Genomic DNA, 20,990 nt, shown 5'->3' on the forward strand with positions numbered 1-20,990 from the left:
TCCCCTGCAGCTAAGGGTTTCCTTCAGATTGACATCCAGAGGAGTTTGCTTGGGACGGGAGGGCCAGAGGCCAATTAGGGATGAGGCAGATGGAGCCCCATGCCGTGAGTCCCAGCATATGGTGCTCTTGAGGCTAGACTGCTGGCTCCCTGGGGTGGGGGACCCCAATGGGGATCCTTCCAGGGCAGTCTGTGCATGGAGAAGCATGCTGCTATATTTGCCACTCTGTCACCCTGAAAGAGGACCTGACCTGGGGGGAGGTGGTGACAGGCGGCCACAAAGGGTCACCGCTTCTGTCTGCATGGGGTATCCCTTTTGAAATGGGGGTGCAGTTTTAAAGGATTCCCAAATACATTTCTTACCAGATTGGGGAAGGGGTCATAATACACAGGCATGGGTGAAATTAGCAAGCTAAAAGGTATACTTGAAGGTAGCACCACCACTGAACCATTGCCATGCCCCCCCTCCTCCCCGCCCAATCCTCACCCTCTGGTTGCAAAACCTGGCTCCACCATTGTCTTTAGTGCATAAGCTGAGGGATAGATTTACCTTAAGGGCACTCAGTCAACATTACTACCACTTCCTTCGATATTTCTGCTATACAGAGCTAGTTTCAGTTACTTCTGCATGTCCACAAGACCACTGCCTACAGTGACTGCTGTGCTAAATGGGTATTGTTTGTTAAGTTATCTTGGGCCAAATTCCCAATGGAGTTGCAAAGGTGCAACTAAGAACAAAGTTTCGTCTCAAACTGGTATAACATATTCATGCATTCTTAACTTTGTCTTCCTTCTCCTCGGGAAGGTGCTGAGACAGAGTGGTGATGAGCCGGTCAGATGTTTAATATATATTAATTGTTTAGTATATAGAACTCAAAATGTACTCACAGTGCTGTACCATGAACAACAATAAAGACAGTCTCTACCCTGAAGACCTGACAATCTAGTAGCATCAGAAATGGAGAATAAAAGCCAAACAAAGATTTTCCCCCTCCCACTCCATTGTGAACAATGGGGGTTTGGTTTGTTATATTTTAGCAGGAAGAATGAATGCACTGAAGAGTGAGGCAGTTAGTGGAGTCTAGAACCAGATAGTCCTGACGGCTGCTTTGGCCATACCTGGCATAGGGTTATAGAAGGTATACGAATCCCTCAGGTTAACCTACTGGGTCACTTTGTCTATAATTCTAATCTGTCCAGATCTCTTTCTGGAAGAATTATTATACTTTTTTTATTGCTTTTATGAGTATGTAGAATTTTTTTTTATTTACTTGAACTACACACATCCCTCTGAAGTTCACATGGCTATCCTCACAGCTACAGTATGCTGCAGGCTTCCTAATCATGACGACATTCTATAGTTTAAATGGACCTCAGAATATTTGGTGCATGAACCTACTCTAAAGGAAGTCAGTGAGAGTTTTGCTATTGATGTCAGAAAGAGCAGGATCAGGCTCTCAAAAACGTAAGAATGACCATACTGGGTCAGACCAAAGGTCAATCTAGCCCAGTATCCTGTCTTCCAACAGTGGTCAATGTCAGGTGCCCCTGTCAGTGTCAATGTCAGGGAATGAACAGAACAGATAATCATCAAGTAATCCATGCCCTGTCGCCCAATCCCAGCTCTTGTTATGAAGAAGACTGTATCATCCCATATGTGAAGTTGAGTGACAAGTGGGAAGGAGCAAATTATTCACAAAATTTAATTTAAAAAGTTTCCACTCGCAACTTTTGTTCCTTGATTACATATTACTACTAATTTTTTTTTGTGATTTGGAAGGTACCTTTAAATAACCAGTCATTCCATAGGACCGTAGACATTATGATGGCGATGCTAAAGGCAACTTCAAACAGTCTTAACAAGAAAAATGTCTGTGCAAAACACAGTAGATGAACTTGAAAGAATTCGGAGACCTCAAGAATGCAACTCTATGTTTTCTCTCTCCCTCTCTTATTAAAAGTACTCCCACTTAAGCTACAAATTCAATTTTTTTTAATTCTTTAGTTGACCAACTTTTTTTAATTGCTGACAAAAAACAAACACACACACACCTTAGAAGGAAATGACTTATTTCCTAAAGCTAGTCTCTCTCAGTTATTGTACCACCCCACCTGGTTTAATTCTTCCCAACAGATTTGTTTTTTCAGCCAAAAGGAAAGCTGACATTGTATAAAAATCTACCATCGAAGTAAAAAGTTTATTTATACTTTTTGTTTAATAATGACCTATTTAACCTTTAACAATATACAGGGAAAGCAGCACTGAGTCATCAACAACAAATCATCCTGATCATTAACAAATCAACAAATTTCGCCAGAGATTAGAACAATTTTAAACCATGGCTTTAAAAACTCCCAGAAGATTTTGCCCAGTTCCTCTATCAGTCAGGGTGTGGAAGATCAATTTACATTAGGAGCAAAGGAATTTAGACAAAAAACATTTCAATTTATGCCCAATGCATAGCCCAGAGTAAGGGCTCCCTGAATCTGCTAATGTGCAGGGTGAGCATACACTAGGGGGTCCAGGGAACCCTTACTCTGAGCTATGCATTATCTAGTCCTAAACACTACAAGATTCACCTTATTCTCACAGCTGCGCAGCCCCACTCTGCAGGTCAATATAGGTGAGCATAGCCTCCCCACCCTCGCATTCCTTTTAGGGTGCCAAGCACCCCTGGGGAAATAGGAATGGAGCAGTATCTGCACACTTCTGAGCACAAAGACTGAAGTTCTATGTGGCCCTTATGCATTCCAATCATGGAAAGAAAATCTCCGCCACTCAAACCTTATCTGTATAAAGACCAGTCATAGCCTTTAGTCTTTTTAATGATAGCCATGAGTGCAGAGCAAAGACTAGAACATTCATGGATTCAAAAAGATTTTCCATAGTTGCATACTAATACTTTAACAGCACTGATTTAGGGTACTGTTTGCAAAGATAAAATGTTTTCTCTCTTTTTAGATCCTCAGTTTGACTGCATTTGCATACCCCACATTCAATCCTATTTCCACTAGCTTAGTAGGAATATTTCCAGGAAGCTGTGAGGGTGTGGGGAGGAACAAGGCTGATCACGGAAACTAGACATAGCACCACAGTTTTAGTTCATCCAAGATCTAGATGGCCTTATACTAGACTGTATTATATAAAAAGTACCCACTGGCCTACTATATTATGTAAAGTGTGTGTGTGTGTACAATGATCATATATACACAAATATTATGAATAAGAGGGAACAGGGATTTGGGAAACTCTCTCTCAATGAGTTGTGGCCAAACCTCTACAATTACACTGTTGCCACCAACTACTGCAGGGGTCCCCACCATGGCACCCGCTGGGGCATCTAAGTGCGCCCACATACTGTCTGGCGGATGAGCATCCACCAAAATGCTGCTGACAAGCTGCGTCATCCAGAGGCATCGCAGTCGAAATGCTGCCGATTTTTGGTGGTATTTCGGCGGTGACACCTCTGGATGATGCTGCTTGTCGGCGGCATTTCGGCGGCAACACCTATTGACGTTGCTGCTTGTTGGTGGAATTTCGGTGGATGCTCGTCTGCCGCCACGGTCCTCAGTGGCTCGTCGCCTGGTGCCCACCAGACGAAAAAGGTTGGGGACCACTGAACTACTGGCTGCCTTTTTCCTACCATTTTTTAAAACTCTGCCCCTCAATTATTTTTGCCACAATTCTATTGTCTCATTGTTGCCTTCTTCATTAAGTACTGCCAGACCTCTGATATATTTGTTATTATCGAAAGGCCCAGTTCTGTCATCCTTACGCAAGCAAACGGAACTACTCACAGAGCAAGGTACTATCTAACACAAAGGTGACAGAACTTAGGCCTTAATAGCTTCCTTCTCACGATGTCATTCTTAAGTTCAGTGCTGTCATTACTACCTGTGCTCCTTTATTTCTCCAATATTTGCTCATGGTCACCGTTATGACAACTCAGGCTACACCTCCACATATAACTCCTTCCACCTCCAGTCATGCCTCCTGTACTCATGTCCATTAACCTCCCTCTTTTTCCTCACGTGCTTCTTCTCTCCACATCTTTACGTCTCCCTTCATTATTCTGTTCTCACAAGCTCCACTGCCTTCTTTATTTAAATCTCCCCAGCTCCACATATGATCCGCCCTTTTCACTCTCACAAATTCTCTTCTCAGTGCCACTTCTCCCACTGGGTATGCTGTGGAGCAAGGCTACAAGCAGAAACCAGGCAGGCAGCATGCTAAAGCTGTAGATGCTCCTGTCCGGGGAGCCCATTCTCTTCTGATCAAGCTAATCCAGCATCCTTCTGACAGCGTGACAGAATGGCTGGCCTGCTCTATATAATTTGGCCATAGTACTGGGTGCTGCCTTTCATTTTTCCCCTCCAGTATGAAGCAGAGCTCTCAGACTTCGTACTTCTGCCCTTGCTTTTTTTTTTTATTTTTATTTATTTATTGGTGTCTCTTTCTTCCTTAGTGTCCCTGTAATACAAAAGAAAGAGGGGAGAGAGTAGGAGAGTTGAGGAGGAGGCTCTGTACTTTTGAGGGGGAGAGAAGATGATCTTTGGAAAGAGGTTCTCTTCAGACTCTCATAATCAGAGCGGGGGATTCACAACTCTTGGTCTTCTTGATTCCCATTGGGTAACACCACAACAATCCGTACCTCATTCCACTGCCATAGGATAGGAGAAGAGAGAGGAGTATACAACAAACAATGTGTGTTGATTGCATTAAACAAGCAATCTTACACACGGCATGGCAACATGTCTGGCCCATTTATAAAAAAAGTCTGCACTTCAGTTCTTGTAGTTAATATTGAATTAATATAAAATAGAAAGTATACAACATATCTTGGTTAAATAATTCACCATAGCAAAAGTTTTTCTTTCCAAGTAATCTTTTTTCATTAACCCAGACAGATTCTGAAAAAGTTTCTTCATTCCACAATATTAAAGGTTTGATCCTGCCTTTCCCTCCTACATAATGATGAGCATCACTCCTTATACCATAAAAGTAGCCGCTACACATGCAGGCACAAGTGCAGTAGTGGTTTTTCAAGAAATTCGTAACTATATTATACACCTCTGCATCAGAGATCTTTTGTGGATAAAGCATTCCCTCTGACACTGACACCGCTTTTTTGTCTGAGTCAGAGGAGCGTACAATAATTATAACTGATTTTGTTCATTTGTGAAAGCGTGTAGCATATGAATGATCATGACTGGGTTAGGAAACTGGGGTCTCTGTCAAAAGGTTTTTATGAATCACCTTTCTTCTTCCTTGTATATTTTACTACCATCAAGTCTCTGTGCAGTATCCTCAGACAGACGATTTTGGACTATGGCCATTTTTCCATGTTTAAAACAATGTAAAAACATGCCTAATAGCAGTGTGAGCAATACTGTTATTGTTTCCTGGCAACCAGCTTCGGGGCATTCCAGCAAAAAAGAGTGGCCTAAATAATGAACAGAAGCAATAATGTGGTTTGTGGTGCCTAACAAAATGGTTTCAATTCTGCTTTGTCATGTTTATCTTGTTTTTTTAAAAAATAATCAAATTATACCATAACTCCTCAGGTTAATGTTTGTAGGGGACCCAAATCAGTAAATCCACACTTGGGACCAGATTATCTTTCAAAGCTACAGGACAGAAACCAGCATTATTTATTAGTCATCACAGATGCAGAGTAGCATTGCTGGTTTTACCCAACATCCCAAATAGGGATTTTCATGAGGGTTTTTTTGAACATTCAAATTGGCAATACATTTTCTTTTTGTGTATGTGTGCGCAAGTTTTCATTTGCTGACTGAGCCTCAACATTCCCACAAATCTGTGAAAATAGTTTGGTAAGGGTAGTAACGAAATTCTAGCAATTCCAGTACATTAAGAGAAGCTCTCAAACTGTGTCTGCAGTGCTTGTATGCTGTCTCTGTCCTTATATCCCATTTCTCTTTTTGAGTTAATTCTACCTGACACATACGCTAAGTTTAGAGAATCTAGTAAATATATTTTCCCTATATCACATACCATTATAGATATTTTTCATTTTTGTTATTAAAGATTTAGTATTATTATTAAAATAATAATTTGCACTTGTACAGATGCATTTATATAATGCTCCAAGGATTTCAAAGAACTTTACAAACATTACTCTTGTATTGTTGAATACTTTAGTAAATTTAAATTCGTTTTAATAGTATCTGTAGCCAAAGCAACTATTTTTTTTAAATAAAAAAGCAAATGATTATTTGCTTAGTTACTGCATAGTCAAACTGATGTTGCCGCAGCCCGGACTAAAATCTTTGAGGAGAGTTTCTTTAGAAAAGACATTAAGAAGTAGCCCTATGTGTCTTTTGAGGGAAATGTCTCACTGGTTAAGCCAAGCAAATGGAAGAATTATTTTGTTATTTATGCAATGTTGTTTTAAAGTGAAACATCAAAAGAGAAGGAAAAAAAGGATATTCAGTCCACTGAGACTTGCTTCTGTTTGAGATTTTCCCCAAAGTCAACACATATTGAATAGCTAAAATAGAATTGCGCTATGTTTCATCACATAGACATATTTCAGATGTTAAATATCATATCTGTGAAAGCCTTTTTTCATTATCAGAACACCTCATGTACCCACAACTGTTTTCCCACACTTATTGACAGGGAATGGTGTCATTAGGCTGTGTCATGCAATGGAGACAGTGATCCAGTTTCACCTTCTCCCCACCCCCAAAACAACCTATGAAGTCTTCAGTGAAACAGCATGCGCAAATATAGCATAAGGCCTGAGGTTTAAAGAAGAACTTATACAAATTAAAATTTCATAGGCATTAAATATATTGTTATGGCAACATTTTAACTAAAAGTCTTCTACACTTAACAGAATTCCAAGTCTTGCTATATTTTTCTCACAATAATAAATAGTCTTTATATCTTAAAAACACAATGCAAATAGATGCCATAAACACGGAACAATTATGTGCAGCAGTAATTAACAAATAATGATTGTTTTATGATTTTCACATTAATATTCTGATGCATGTGCAACCTCCATACAAAGCTACAGGAGAGATCTATGCATATTTGAGGGATAACCATAAAATAATTAAATCCATTTTTGTTTTTCTATTTAATGAATCATTGTAGTATTTCAAAGATAAATGCAAAAGCCTGTCTAAACTTCAGTTAGATAGAATCTAGAACAGTAGCCAGAATGTAACTATTGTTTTGCACTATTGATCAAAGGTTTCCAACTGCTATCCCAGAAGTAGTTTCATTTTAATGATGGATGAAGTAATAGCACGGTGCTTATACAGCACAGTGATTGGCATGAAAATAGATTAGATAAGCAAGATGCTGATTCCTGATTATATATACACCTCTACCCTGATATAACACTGTCCTTGGGAGCCAAAATTTTTTTTACTGCATTATAGGTGAAACCGCATTATACTGAACTTGCTTTGATCCGCCTGAGTGCGCAGCCCCCCACCCCCCCGCCCGAGCACTGCTTTACCGCGTTATATCCGAATTCATGTTATATCGGGTCGCGTTATATTGGGGTAGAGGTGTAGTTTGCAATTTTAATTAAAAGACAAAAAAGTGACATTAGGAACAATATTCTGAATGTGAAGATAAGTTCTCAAAAGTTAGGAAATGCCAGAATAAAGCTTGTCCATGCTCCCTCATACACTGACAGTCTTTAATTACATGATCCCATAGTATTTTTTCCACAGAACCCTTGCCTCAATGAGTTCACAGAATGGACATGACTTAATTAATCAGGCAGCTGTTCCATATTTATTTTTATCCTTGTCGTTCATCATGTGGCTCCCAAGCCTTGGTTACTTTACATCCTGAACTAAATAAGGATTTTTTTTTATTTCTTCATGGGTTTTCCCTATTGAGCTCATCATCATAGTGCAGCACCTCAAACAAACAAACTAATTTATCTTCAGAACACCCTTTTAAAGTAGGGAAGTATTAGTATCTCTATTTTACAGATGAGCAACTCTGGCAAACAAAGATTAAGGCAAAAATCTGCAAAAGTATCCACTAACTCTGGAAGTCACAATGACTGCATGCCTATTTTGAGAGCAAAGGACTGATATTTCGGAGGCGCTGACCATCCACCACTCCCCTTGATTTCAGCTGAAGACGTGAATGCTCAACCCTTCTGAGAATCTGGTCCGAGCAGTCTCAAATCAGGACCCAGATAATGGGTCATACAATTGAAGGCCATTCCTGGAAAGACTGGGTTATGTACCTGTAACTGGAGGTTCTTCAGAATGGATGTTCTCTATCTATATTCCATACATGGGCGCTATGCACCTGAGTCCGTCCATAAGTGTTTCTTAGCAGTGTTCATTGACCCACATGTGTTGTGCGTTTCCTTCTGCTCTCAGCCAAGGGTGTAAGAGGTAGTGCGGGTCAACGCCTCTCCAGTTTCCCTCTTACCATTATAGAATCAAGTCCAAAGCAGAGGGGATGCTGGGGTAGTGGGGTCCACACATCTCAAAGAACCTCCAATTACAGGTAAAAAACCTCCTCCTCTTCTTCAAGCGATGGGCCCTATTGCACACACAGATGACTCGCGAACAGTGATCAGCGCAGGCAGTGCAGGTGAGGATGCCAATGGAAGTGCAGTCTGCAGTAGAGCCTGGTCCATGGCTGCAATTGTAGCTGCTGCTTGTGCGATGGCATAGAGTGTCGTGAATGTGTGGACAGATCATCACACCACTGCTCAACATATATCCTACCAGGATACATCGGACAGTGAGGCTGAGGTGGCGGCCTGCACCCGTACAGAGTGCTTTGTGACACTGTCAGGCGGGAGTATGTTGGATCATTTGTAGCATTCACAGATGCACCCTAAGACCCATTTGGAGATTCACTGGGACAAGAGGGCTTTGCCCTTTGGCCTGTCAGTGATGGTCATACATAGTTTTGGCAATTTGCAAAACAGTCAAGTCCTGTGGAGGTAGAATGCTAGTGTGTGACAGATGTCGAGGGAGTGCAAGGCCTTGTCAGTGGAGGTGGTGCGTGGCTTGGGGTGGAAAACCAGATGGTGGATAGACTGATTGAGGTGGAACTCAGACACCACTTTTGGAAGGAATTTAGGGTGCAGCCATAAGGACACCTTGTCCTTGTGGAATATCATGTGTGTTGGGGGGGGAGGGGTCCGCCATCATGGCTGTGAGTTCACTGACTCATCTGGCCGAAGTAACGGCTACTAAGAACTCCACTTTCATCGAGAGGTGGGAGAGGGAGCATGTTGCCAGTGGTTCAAAGGGTGGCTTTGTGGAGAGAATGAGATTAAGGTCCCAAGGGACCATAGGCTTCAGCACTGGTGGAAACATGTTGAGTAAAGTTTTCAATATTTCACTGAAATTATCTTTGTATCTCTCCACTTGTTAAGATTGATGCCTTAGTTACCATGGGTCATATCCTGGCCCCACTGAAGTCAATGGCAAAATCCCACTGACTTTAGTGTGGCCATAAATCCAACTGGAAAGGACTCAAATGGAACCAAAAACCCCTAAATGTAGCCTAAAAGAGCTTTTCCTTCCAGGAAAGTGTGGGACTCTAAAGTATATCATTTTGGGTCCATTCAGAGCTAGGAGTGAGTATTATGTGCATCCCTATGGAAAGCTGGGGACATCCTTTTCCTTCTTAGGCTCAGTTCTCCCCTGTGTCTGAGTTCTGCTCAGTGCAGCACAGGAAGGACAATCAGGCAATTGGTTATGCTCCCTGATTCTGCATTGGCCCAGTCCCAACAAAAGATTTTGCAACTTTATCAAAAGAAGCAAATGGAAAAAAAAAACCTGTGGAAATCTGCCTTGCTTATCCCCATTTTTTGTACCTTCTAATTTGCCAACAGCATGAATTTGAAGACTGACTATTACTGGCAGATGGTATGTCTAGTAAGTAATTATCACAATCATTTTGCTGACAGTAATGCCAGGAGCAGAGTACATTTTGTTCAGGAGTTACTTCATCATCATTTAAACATTCATGGATTTAAAAGACAGCACAGAGTCCCTCTAATCTATACTTCTCTGTAGCATTTAATTTATAGAAGCCATCAACCCAGCACTAATATTTACAGAATTCAAGTTCAAACTCAAGCTGGCTAGTGTATATTTATTTAATAGCTGTTTTAAAAGAGAAAAGTTCAATGGAATTTTTTTTGCAGTACGTCCTATCTGAATTTCTATACGTTTTATTTGCTTGCTGGTTTATAAATGGGGAATTTCACAGGTGAGTTTTCTAAGTTGGTGCTAATGTTACCATTGGAATCTCTGAGAATTTTTTATCCCTGGGGATTTCTATGTTCAATGTGCTCTCTGGATATTACCTATTGGCTTGCGGAGAGCTCCCATAAAGCAGGCCATAGACATGGCCTCTCCTCTGGGTCTGATCTTAATATTTTTGGTGTATAGTTCACCCATGCTGGGTGGGCTATGTAACCATCCATTTCAGCTTGGAAGCTATTTCCCCTCACTAGCTATATTAAAACCCATGCTGATGTATTTCAATCCAGCCTCCAAAGATTGTAGAAATCCACTGGATTTTATCAATCTCTCTATTGGTTTCTTTAAAGGGGAAAGGGTATAAACAAATTCTGCTATGTGCAACTGTAATAACCATTCCATCACACATCAATAGGTTTGAACCATGAACTTTCAGCATCTAGTGCCACTATTTGAGCTACAGGACTAAGTGCATTGGTTAGCAGCAGCAGAAGGGTTTTATCTCAGAAGGATGGAGCACGGCTCGGTCCAGATCCCGGGTCCTGGAGGGGTCAGTAGAGGGGAACTCAGCATTTCATGTCTCACTAAAGTTTAACATATAAGCAGCATAATCTTGAGAGCTCACTGAATCTATATCGACCCCCTCCTTGCCCCTTCTCAAGCTAACAATGGCCAAAGGCAGATCTGTCTTTGAAGGTGTGTCTTATACTGCAATTACTTAGGACTTATAAAATATTATACCAACTTAACCTCAGATGTTAACCATGTTGGAATGGAACTACCTAAGGAGTTAACAGAAATCAGGAATATGGCATTTTAAAACAATTAAGTCTTTCTTGTATATAAGGATCAGATGGATTTTGCTTACTTTTAATGTAAGAGTCCATGAGCTAGCTATGTGGCACTTCTTAGGCTTTCACTACTGCAAATTGATGCAATTCTAGCTTCTGAAGATGAAAAGATTAAAATATGCCACAAAAGAAAATAAATATTTAAAAACTGGATAATCTCAGAAAAGCACTTTTATACCAAACAAATGCAAGTAAAACAACTGTCATTTTCTTTCAATCAGTGATGCAAGGTGTAAAAGGAAAAAATATTTTGAGCCAAAAAATGTGTCTGAAATGGAATCTAAAATAAACTATCACGTGAAATAAAATGTTTGGCTTCTCTCATTATTCTTTGATTTGACAATTATCAAGATCTTACATGGTTTGTTTTTGTATACTATTATCAGCAGAAGTTTCCAATGTAAGATTTCAGAAAAGAAACTGATGCTTAAATTTCATGAAATTATGTAATGAAATTTACATGGTACAAGTTGGTTGAGCAGACAGGGTTAGTACTGGATGCAGTTCAGTCAGAATGTCAAAAAATTCCTGGGTGAACCTGTAACCTGGCAGTAGAATTTATCAAGATCAAAAGTAGACCTGCTTCCTGGTGTCAAACTCTAACTTGGAAAGAACAATTTATACCACACAAGAAGGAGATAAGTAATCAATAGACTAAATCACAGCCAAAAGATTTACCCTCCCCTCCCACATTTATTGGCTTTCAACCAAAGCAGCAGCCATTTGTGGTTTAAAAATGAATGCAGAAATTATGAGAATTAGTTTTAACTCACAGCATCATTTGTTTGGCACTCTATTTATTGTTATCTTTGAATTCCTGGTTAGCCCCAGAATATATTTATCTGGCTGTTATTTTATCTTATCTTTTTCAAAAGTTATTTAAAGATAGATAGGATTTAAAAGAAAACCTCTATCTACCAGTAGATTTTTTTAATTTAGGTTGAGAGAAAAGCTTGGGTATTTTTACAGTTACTAATCAGACCTCACCTTTCCTTTCTCGCTCAATTGAATGCCACCATATTGCCATCATCATTACTCCTCCTAGAGGTTTAATTAAGCAGAACTCTTATGAAACATAGCTACTTAACTAAATTGCAGCAGTCATTTATTTTGTATTAAAATATCACATTTTGAAAGACGTAGCAGTTTTCTGAGCTCAGAATCCACTGTAATGCCTCTAGAAATTAGAAGCCAAACTAAATCCACAACTCATACAGTTGGTCACATTCTGGATCTGGTGTTGGGATTGGAGAATAAGCAATTGGAAATTATAATTACTTCATGACCCGTCTTGTCAGGCCATGAAACTTCTTTTAATTATCAGGCTCCAGAAGTTAATAAAAACAGAGGGTTTCCAGTGGCCTCTGAGAGAGAATGTTGTTCTCGAAATAGCCACTCTCTCAGAGATTTGATAGGCTTTTATAATACTCTTTTGTCCTTCACCATCACTGAGGTGGCTATTAGGCATCCTCTTTCCTAGCACTGTTCTCACAGGTCACTCTACTTTATGGAAAGCCTGCAACAAATGAAGTGAGAGGGAAGACAGCTAGAGTATTGGCAGGAGATTTGCTATTTGCTAGGGTTGCCAGTTGATATTAAGAAGAGATGTAAAGTGTTGCACAGATGAAGTCACTTGCAGAGCACAACGAAAAGTTTTACTGGTCCTATAAAATCCAGGAATTATGCTCCATGTTCTTGAATGCCATCTACTAGCACCTTATCTATTAGCCATTTACATAGATACAAACACAGAGCATTCGTGTGGCCCAGTGGTTCTCAAACTTTTGTACTGGTGACCCCTTTCACAGAGCAAGCCTCTGTGTGCAACCCCCCCTTATAAATTAAAAAAAAAATTTTTTTTACATAATTAACACCATTATTAATGCTGGAGGCAAAGCAGGGTTTGGGGTGGAGGCTGACACCTTGCGACACCCCACCCCTCCCATGTAATAACCTCACGACCTCCTGAGGGGTCCCAACCCCCCAGTTTGAGAACCCCTGGTGTAGCCGTTGCAGAATAATTTTGTTATTTTTATGCTGTGGCTGCAAAGGAGTCAAATAAACAGTTATTTTCCTACACATCACAGCATCTGAAAAATCTAAGATTTGTTTGGTGCTAATCTGAGTTCCTTCCATATTGGTAAAGACCAGCAAGGAAAGACTGGATCCATTATTGCTGGAGATTATTAACACCTCTCTTAGAGAGGGCAGACCGCCAATTGCCTTGAAGTTCAGCCTTTGCTCTAAGAACCATCACTTGATATTGCCAATCTGACTGACAATCATACGAGAAAAGGTTAGGGTATGGGGTTTTGTGGGTAGTTTATTTTGTTGCTTTGAATTATTATCTGGTTATGTTAATTTCATTGTTGTTTATTATGTTGCTGGGTGGTTACTCTTGTGTGGCTTGAGATTTTAATTAATTGTTAGTGCACCCAAAACTGTGGATACGCTTTTTGTTTGCATCTAAATATAAATGTCTAAACAAACTAAAATGGATTTACAGAGTAGTGAAATAAACAGAGAACTGCATATGGAAGCTATATTCACAGCTTTTCAACTACTCTCACTATTGTGAGGCTCCTTCTTTCTAAATTCACAGCAGAAACTGTTTCTCTCTACTACAATACATAGCCATTAATATATAATGAAATCAAGTTTAAGCAGAAAAAGTTTGTTGGGAATAGAAGATAAGCACCTTACTTCCTCAAATTGACTGCATGACCTTTTAATGCGCAGAACATTTCTTCGGATCAAGCCAGCAGTCACTTTGTAATGCCTAACTCATAATTCATCATAGTCTCCACCTTTTAAGACAGAGCTTGTCCTTGAGCTGTCCACATGATGGGACGTGAGCCAAGGCAACAAGCTGGGCACCTATACAACCATTCTTTACAAATACGAACTAAAAGCTCTCCTTACTGTGCAAAAGTACATAAACACACAAATTAAACATTAAAAAAAAGTCAATGATCAGAATGCCAGCTTCTCAAGAAGTGTGTTCTGGATATAAGATTGTAGGAAGGGATCTGTCAGTTTATACTGGCTTTACTCTCTGTTATATCTAAATCTAGCAGAGTTCACAGAGCATTTTTTATCTGAAAAGAAGCCATGATGTGGAAATAGCATTACATAATTCTAAAGGTGAGTCAGGTTCAATGTTTTTTATAAACAGGAAACCATACTTAATGATCATCTTATTGCTGTGAAAATTATCTTGTTTTTTATTATTTTGACTTATCTGTTTTGACGTGTTAGAGCCATCCAGACATCATACAAAATATTACCGAGATTTGAAACTATGTTTTCTCTATGCTATTTGTTTACAATTTTACTTACAACGGAAAGGTGATGCAAGTTGATCCTGGCCCATTCTTAGAGGCAACGAATCCTCAGCGGATTGTTCTCCTGAAATCACTTTCTTTGTGGAATAATATTTGGGTTTGATCACATATTCTTGTGTCTGGCCATGGTGAAGATTCATCATCAAAGTCTGAGATGAAAGGGGTATCATTCTGTTTAAGGGAAACAAAGAGGTGAAATTAATAAATTAACCATGGAAGCAAACACACACACACACACACACACACACACACACACAAAACTACTGATAATGCATCTGTACTCATTTTAAGGTCTCAAAATAAAGTTTGGAAAACTTACTGGATAAAAGTCTTTGGCTTTGAAACATAGCAACTGAGTTTCAATTCATTCTACCTAGTCATGCCTCTAGCATTCTCCTGGCCTTGCCAGACCATAGCTCATCATACAAAGGGGATCTATTAAACTTGCAGAGATTGTCTGATGATATTCCTACTAAGTACTGACATCGTTTAACAGATTACCAAAAAATATATACAGCTGAGGGGGGACTCTCTCCTCAGAAGTCCAAGTCAGAACTCAATTTTGTTAGAACATAGGAATTTCCAGATTGGCTCAGACAAGTAGCAATGCACCTAGGCCATTATCTCGTTTCCTACAATGGCTTGCACCAAGTACTTCAGCTGAAGATACAAGAAATAATTATATAACTTGCTCATTAGGGAAGTTTCTTCCTTGGTCAGTTAGTGGTTGGCTTATGAGCTAAAGCATTTAGGTTTACAATCACTTTACATGTTTTTATCCTCTTTAATGGACCTCTCTACTTAAACCATGTCTAAATTTGGACCAGGGTGACTAGTCCACTGGCAAAATGAAAGAATTTTAAAGAAATGTATTCAGTGAGCCCTCCTTTTTTATATGGATTAACAGTGAAAATCTTTACCATTTGTGTGTGTTTTAAAGGAGGTATTTTTATTGTAATTATTATTACCCCTTTTTTTACCTGAGCAACTAGTCAAAGTTCAGGGCCCTAGGGATGTCCCAATTGGGAGTAGAAATTGATGATGAAGTCTGGTAAATTCTTTGATGCAATCTTGTTTATTTGCAAGGAATGTACAAAGATCTGCGCCTCTGAAGGCAGCAGGAACCAAAAAACGTCCCCAAGTCATTTTAGCCAGCACCAGAGCCAGAATCTTACTCTAGGCTTCATCAGGGTCACACCATGCTTACAGGTTGCTACTTGGCTTTCTTCCTGCCTCTGATGGAGTGTTTTCACCTTGTATGTCTGTTTTCACTTCATTTGTTTCTCCCAAGTTGTCAAATGGTTACAATCCCTTCAGAAGATTTTGCCTTCATCTGTGATCACTGAGTATCAGAGAGGTACACTTCTTTGATCATTGTACCTTTGACTGACCAGTGCCGTCCAAATTCTCACCAAGTCTTTGTTTTTTAAATGCACAAGGGATCTTGCTCCCTTATTGACTGTAGTTTCCCACTCATTTCCTCACTATTACTCATCTTTTCTTTTTGTCCCATATCTGGTACTCAAGTATTTATACATCTGTTGTAAAGTTCAGCAGATGAATTTCCACATTTAAGCAATGTAGCTCTATAAATTGAGTAGTGCTAAAGATGGAGCTTTATCTTGTATCCAATGCTTTTTTGAGCAAGTTCTTCACTATACATGAGTGGTCAGCAATCTACGGCACACTTGCCAAACACGGCACGCAAGCCAATTCTGAGTGGCACGCAGCTGCCTGCTGCGGTCCCAGCCCCCGGCCCCACTCAGCCCACTGCTCTCCCCTGTGGGGGCAGGAGGCAGAAGCTTGGTCTTGCAGCAGCCAAGCTTCCCCCCTCCCCTGCTTCTTCCCCCAGCGTGGTGCTTTCCTGCCCCTCCTCCTCTCCTTCCCTGCGCTGATCACCTGATGGCCCTTGCGAAGGGGAAAGGGAGGAGTGACAGCGTGCACGCAGCTCCATAGAGGACGCAGAGAAAGGTAGGGATAGAGCCTTGGGGAAGGAGGTGGAACAGGGCACATCCCTTCCAACCCCCTGCCATGAGCCACTCAGGCACCCTGAACACCCCCACACACCCAGTCTTCTGCCCTACACCCCCACACACCCAGCCTTCTGCCCTGCACCCCCCCCACACCCCCAGCCCTCTGCCCTGACCCCTGAAACCCCCCACCCCCCAGGTCTGGGGGCCCGGCCGCAGGCCCTGCTCAGCCCGCTGCCGGCCTAGGTGAACAGAACCCCAGACCAGCGGTGGGCTGAGCAGGCTGGCGGCATAAGAGCAGCATTTTAATTCAATTTTAAATGACGCTTCTTAAACATTTTGAAAACCTTGTTTACTTTACATACAACAATAGTTTAGTTATATAATATAGACTTATAGAAAGAGACCTTCTAAAAATGTTAAAACCTATTACCGGCACGCGAAACCTTAAATTAGAGTGAATAAATGAAGACTCGGCACACCACTTCTGAAAGGCTGCTGACCCCTGTTATACATACTCCACATTCAGTTAATCCATTGGCTTGAAGATATGTCAGATTAGATGAATGTCCAGAAATTCCCTATTTTTGAACTGTGGTCTGTTGTCCATTATTACTGTTTTTCAAATTCCATGACATGCAAATACAGATTTAATGTGCCTGTGCAACTGTTGCTGCTGTGGTATCTTCAAGCATGACTATTTCTAGGAAAGTGATCAAGTAGGTCCATTATAACCAGGTGATGATGTCTTCAAGGTTAAACATGTCAATTCCTACTTTTTCCCATTGAGCGGCAAGATTTTTATGGAATATAACTAGTTCTTTCTGCTGAGAATCTCTGTACTTCTGACATTCCAACTGCCATTTCTTCAATGTCAATATTTATCTGTGGTCTGAACACAACTTCTCTAGCTCTCCTTTTTTTATTTGGTCATTCCTAGGTCCCCTTCATGTATTCGTTCCGATGTTTTCCTTCACATCACTGTGGGAACCACAGTCTGGGTCCTCTTCAAGAGGACTCCTGAGATCACCGAAAGCTCATTTTTATAGTGGGAACAGGAAGTTGGGAAGTATTGATTTTGTCTCCACCTTTACTTATCACTTGTACCACTGCTTGCAGCATTTCATCTTTAGCTGTTTCTGTCTCCAATTCATGTCATATACCTGGAGATACAGCGTGACACTTATCATATTCACATGCATGTTCACTGATTGATCCAGATATCAGGTTGTGTATTGTCAGATGGAGCACATGCTCTTGAGGGTGTGTTTAACCATTACTAAGTGGCATCCAGGTAGGAACTCCAGGCTGACATCATACTTCTGTATTTATAAAAGTAGTTACTGCATCCTTGGTGCTGCTTCTCCAAGTCCCTTTTTCTGTATTGCAATCAGTGGTTTATGATCAGTTTCTGCATTGAACCTACAACCAGAGAGAAAGTTGTGAAATCTTGTACAACCATATCCCAGACCTAGTGTCACATTTTCAATTAGTGTATACATTTTCTCTGTGGCTGTCACAACCCTACATGCATGTGACACTGGCAGCTAATCAGTTCCATTGCACTGTAATAGTACTGTTCCCAACACTCTGTTGAAGGCAGCTGTGGAGAATTTGATGTCTTTCAGTGGCTCAAAACTTGCAGCACTGGAGCTAATGACAGAATGTCCTCAAAATTACTGAACTCTCTTTCAAGACTTGGCATCCATGCCCATTCGATGCCCTTGTGAAGCAGCTGTCTTAGGTGAGTTGTGAGAACTGTATAGTTAGGTATGAATTTGCTGACACAATTCAACATGCCTACAGCCTTTTAATTCCCTTTTTATCTTCAGGTCTCCACATGTTCAGTTTTGCATGACTCTTTGATTCATCAGGTAAGGAGTCCTTTGGAGGTCATTCTTTATGCCAACTATGTTATTTTGAAACTGATGTTTCACTTTTTCATTTTAAGGTTACCACCTCTTGCAACCTCTCTTCAGTCATCCCAGATGTTCAATGTTTGCAGTGTTGTTGTAGCCATGCTGGACCCAGGATATTAGTGAGATAAGGTGGGGACAGTAATATCTTTTATTGGACCAACTTCTGCTGGTGAAAGAGACAAGCTTTTGAACTGAACAGAGCTTTTAAGAAGTTGGTCCAATAAAAGAAATTAGCTAACCCACCTTGTCTCTCCCAAATGTCCAATGGCAGTATTGCCCCAAATTAGGTCATCATCAATGTACACTTTCACACCTGTTAGACTGTCCAGCATCTGGATCATTGTACAGTGAAATACTTCTGGAGTCCTAGAAGTTATTGGGAGGCACCCATTTCCTGTGATTACATCTTCATAAGATGCCATTAATACTTTCATATCTGGTTCTGTGTTGTCTGACTCACTCTGGTATACATCCTCTTAACAAGACTAAGCACCTCAAGCATGTGTAAACCCAAGACTGGTTGCTTGCCTCTGTGTACCACCACAAATTCTTGTTTTATCAATTTCTCTTTAACTGTTGATATGAACTCTCCCAATACTGGAATTGTTGCTCCATTATAGTCTTTCACAGACACTTTTGCCTCTTCCGCTTTTATGTGCTCCTTACGTCTCTCTATTTCAGTTTCTGTTATTACGTTTACTTGTGCCCCAGTGTCTATCTTGTATGTCATATATGTGCCATTTGTTCACATTTTAATTAGTCCATCTTTTGCATTTTCAGCCTCCTCTGTTGTGCTTAAAAATAACTCTTGCTCTTCACTTGAGGAAACCTTTCTGCAATTAATACATATACTTTTTTGCTTTCTCTGCACCTTTCAGCATAATGGTTGGGTTTATAACTATTTCTACATATTTGCCAGAATGCAGGGCATTTCCTATACTCATGATGGTTGCCACATTCCTGGAATGGTTTCCCACTTTCCAGGTTTTGGTGTTTGGCCAATTTAATTTCTCTTAGCTAAACCAGGAAGGGAAAAGTTATCGTACTCACAATCAAATGCTCTATGCCTTTCTCTATGCTTTTTAGTTGTGTTTTTTTGCTGCTTGGAAAATACATATTGCTCTTTCTAGTGTCAAATCCATCTCCCTTAGTAACCAGTCACAGACACTTGTATTGTTATACCCTAGGACAATCTGGTCTTTAATCAGAGAGTTTTAATATTCCATATTCACACAACTGACTTTTTAGTTTTAAGTCTGTAACAAACTTCTCTGTTGCTTTTCTTTCATTCTGTGTTCTCATCCGGAACAGCTCTCTCTCTCAGGTAACATTTTACTAGGAACGTCATGATCCTCAAAACATTTTCATTATTTCTGCAAAGCTTTCCTCTCTTTCCCCACCACCTCTGTATGGAATGCACTGTGTACATTTAGGGATTCTGTACCTCTCACCATTAAGGGAAGAGCAATCTTTTGCTCATCCTCCAGTTTATTTGCCCCTATGGCCTTCATATCCAGCTCAAATCACTGTACTCAGCATTTCCCCCGATTCTCTGGGCTGGTGGGGCAGTTACATGCAGTTGCATGGGCTCTGTAGCAGCCATTTCAATGTTACCTCTCTCTGGATCTTCCTGCATGCTGTGCCTTCCACTTCTGGTAACACACAGTATCCTAGCCCTGGTCTACACTATGAACTTATGTCAGTATAAGTACATTACTCAGAGCTGTAAAAAAATCCACACCCCGAGCCGTGAAGTTATACCCATCTAATCCCCCAGTGTAAACAGTGCTATGTTGCTGGGAGGGCTTCTCCCATCAACATAGCTACCACCTCTCAGGGAGGTGAGGGGAGTGGAGGTAGCATCTTCACTCTAAGCACTACAGTGCTGTAAATGTAGACATGCCCTTACTGACAAAGCAGATCACTGTCAGGATAAACCTTTTATTATGACTATAACTGGTAACAACTTTCTACCACTCTGTGTAGCTGCAGCCTGCAACTGCCCTTTCCTTGGATTGTTTCTGCCCCAGCAGGAAGTGTGTACCAGAAAACCAAAGACTGAATAAACAGTGTACAAGAAGTGTGACAACTGTATACTTCCTAGAAGGCTTATATCATATAAGAACCATTCAGAGAGGTTTGAAGGGAGACTCCTTGAGCTGCAGGACTATACTGAGGTCCCAGCCGGAAGTTGGTTCTCTAACAGGTGGTTAAGCAAGCAATAGCCATTTGAGAAACTTCGATACCATGGAGAGTTGGGAAACCAAACATGACAGTACAATTGGATGGCAAAATGAGACTGCTGTGAAGTGAATCTTATTGGAGCTGAACAACATGCTGGCTTGTTTTAAGTGTAACTAAAAGTCTTGGAACTTCAGTAGCAAAGCCTGGACCTGGTATGTCCCCATATCAAGAGCCTCTTCCATTCAGATGAGTATGTCCTTCTGGTAGATGTTTTCCTTCTCTGATTCAGGATTTCCTGGATGTGTTGGGAGAGTCTCTAGCCATGGTACTTAACCAGCCAACAATCATACCGTCAGGTGCAGTGACTCTAGGTCTGGATGGAGTATCTGGCTGTGGTGCTGTGAGATGAGTCTAGGTGCATAAGAGACTGATGGGACATCTGCAGCAGCTCTATCAGCCAAAATTATCCCTGCCAGAGCTGTGAGAACGA

At 40.6% G+C, this 20,990-nt stretch overlaps 1 protein-coding gene across 7 annotated transcripts in view; it reads right to left on the reverse strand.

Moving 5' to 3' along the window:
- LTBP1 (latent transforming growth factor beta binding protein 1) overlaps nucleotides 1-20,990 on the reverse strand; it is a 336,620-nt gene that overhangs the window by 235,723 nt on the left and 79,907 nt on the right. For 6 of the 7 annotated variants that reach the window (XM_039530237.1, XM_039530240.1, XM_039530238.1 and 3 more), the window contains exon 4: nucleotides 14,423-14,598. In XM_039530237.1, coding sequence (XP_039386171.1) covers nucleotides 14,423-14,598 — 176 coding nt within the window. Of the gene's footprint in view, nucleotides 1-14,422; nucleotides 14,599-16,915; nucleotides 17,148-20,990 lie in introns of those variants that run through there. The other variant, XM_039530244.1, reaches the window with a different exon arrangement.

This window comes from Mauremys reevesii, linkage group 3 (assembly GCF_016161935.1).
Source record: "Mauremys reevesii isolate NIE-2019 linkage group 3, ASM1616193v1, whole genome shotgun sequence".
In the NCBI taxonomy this organism is placed as follows: Eukaryota; Metazoa; Chordata; order Testudines; family Geoemydidae; genus Mauremys; species Mauremys reevesii.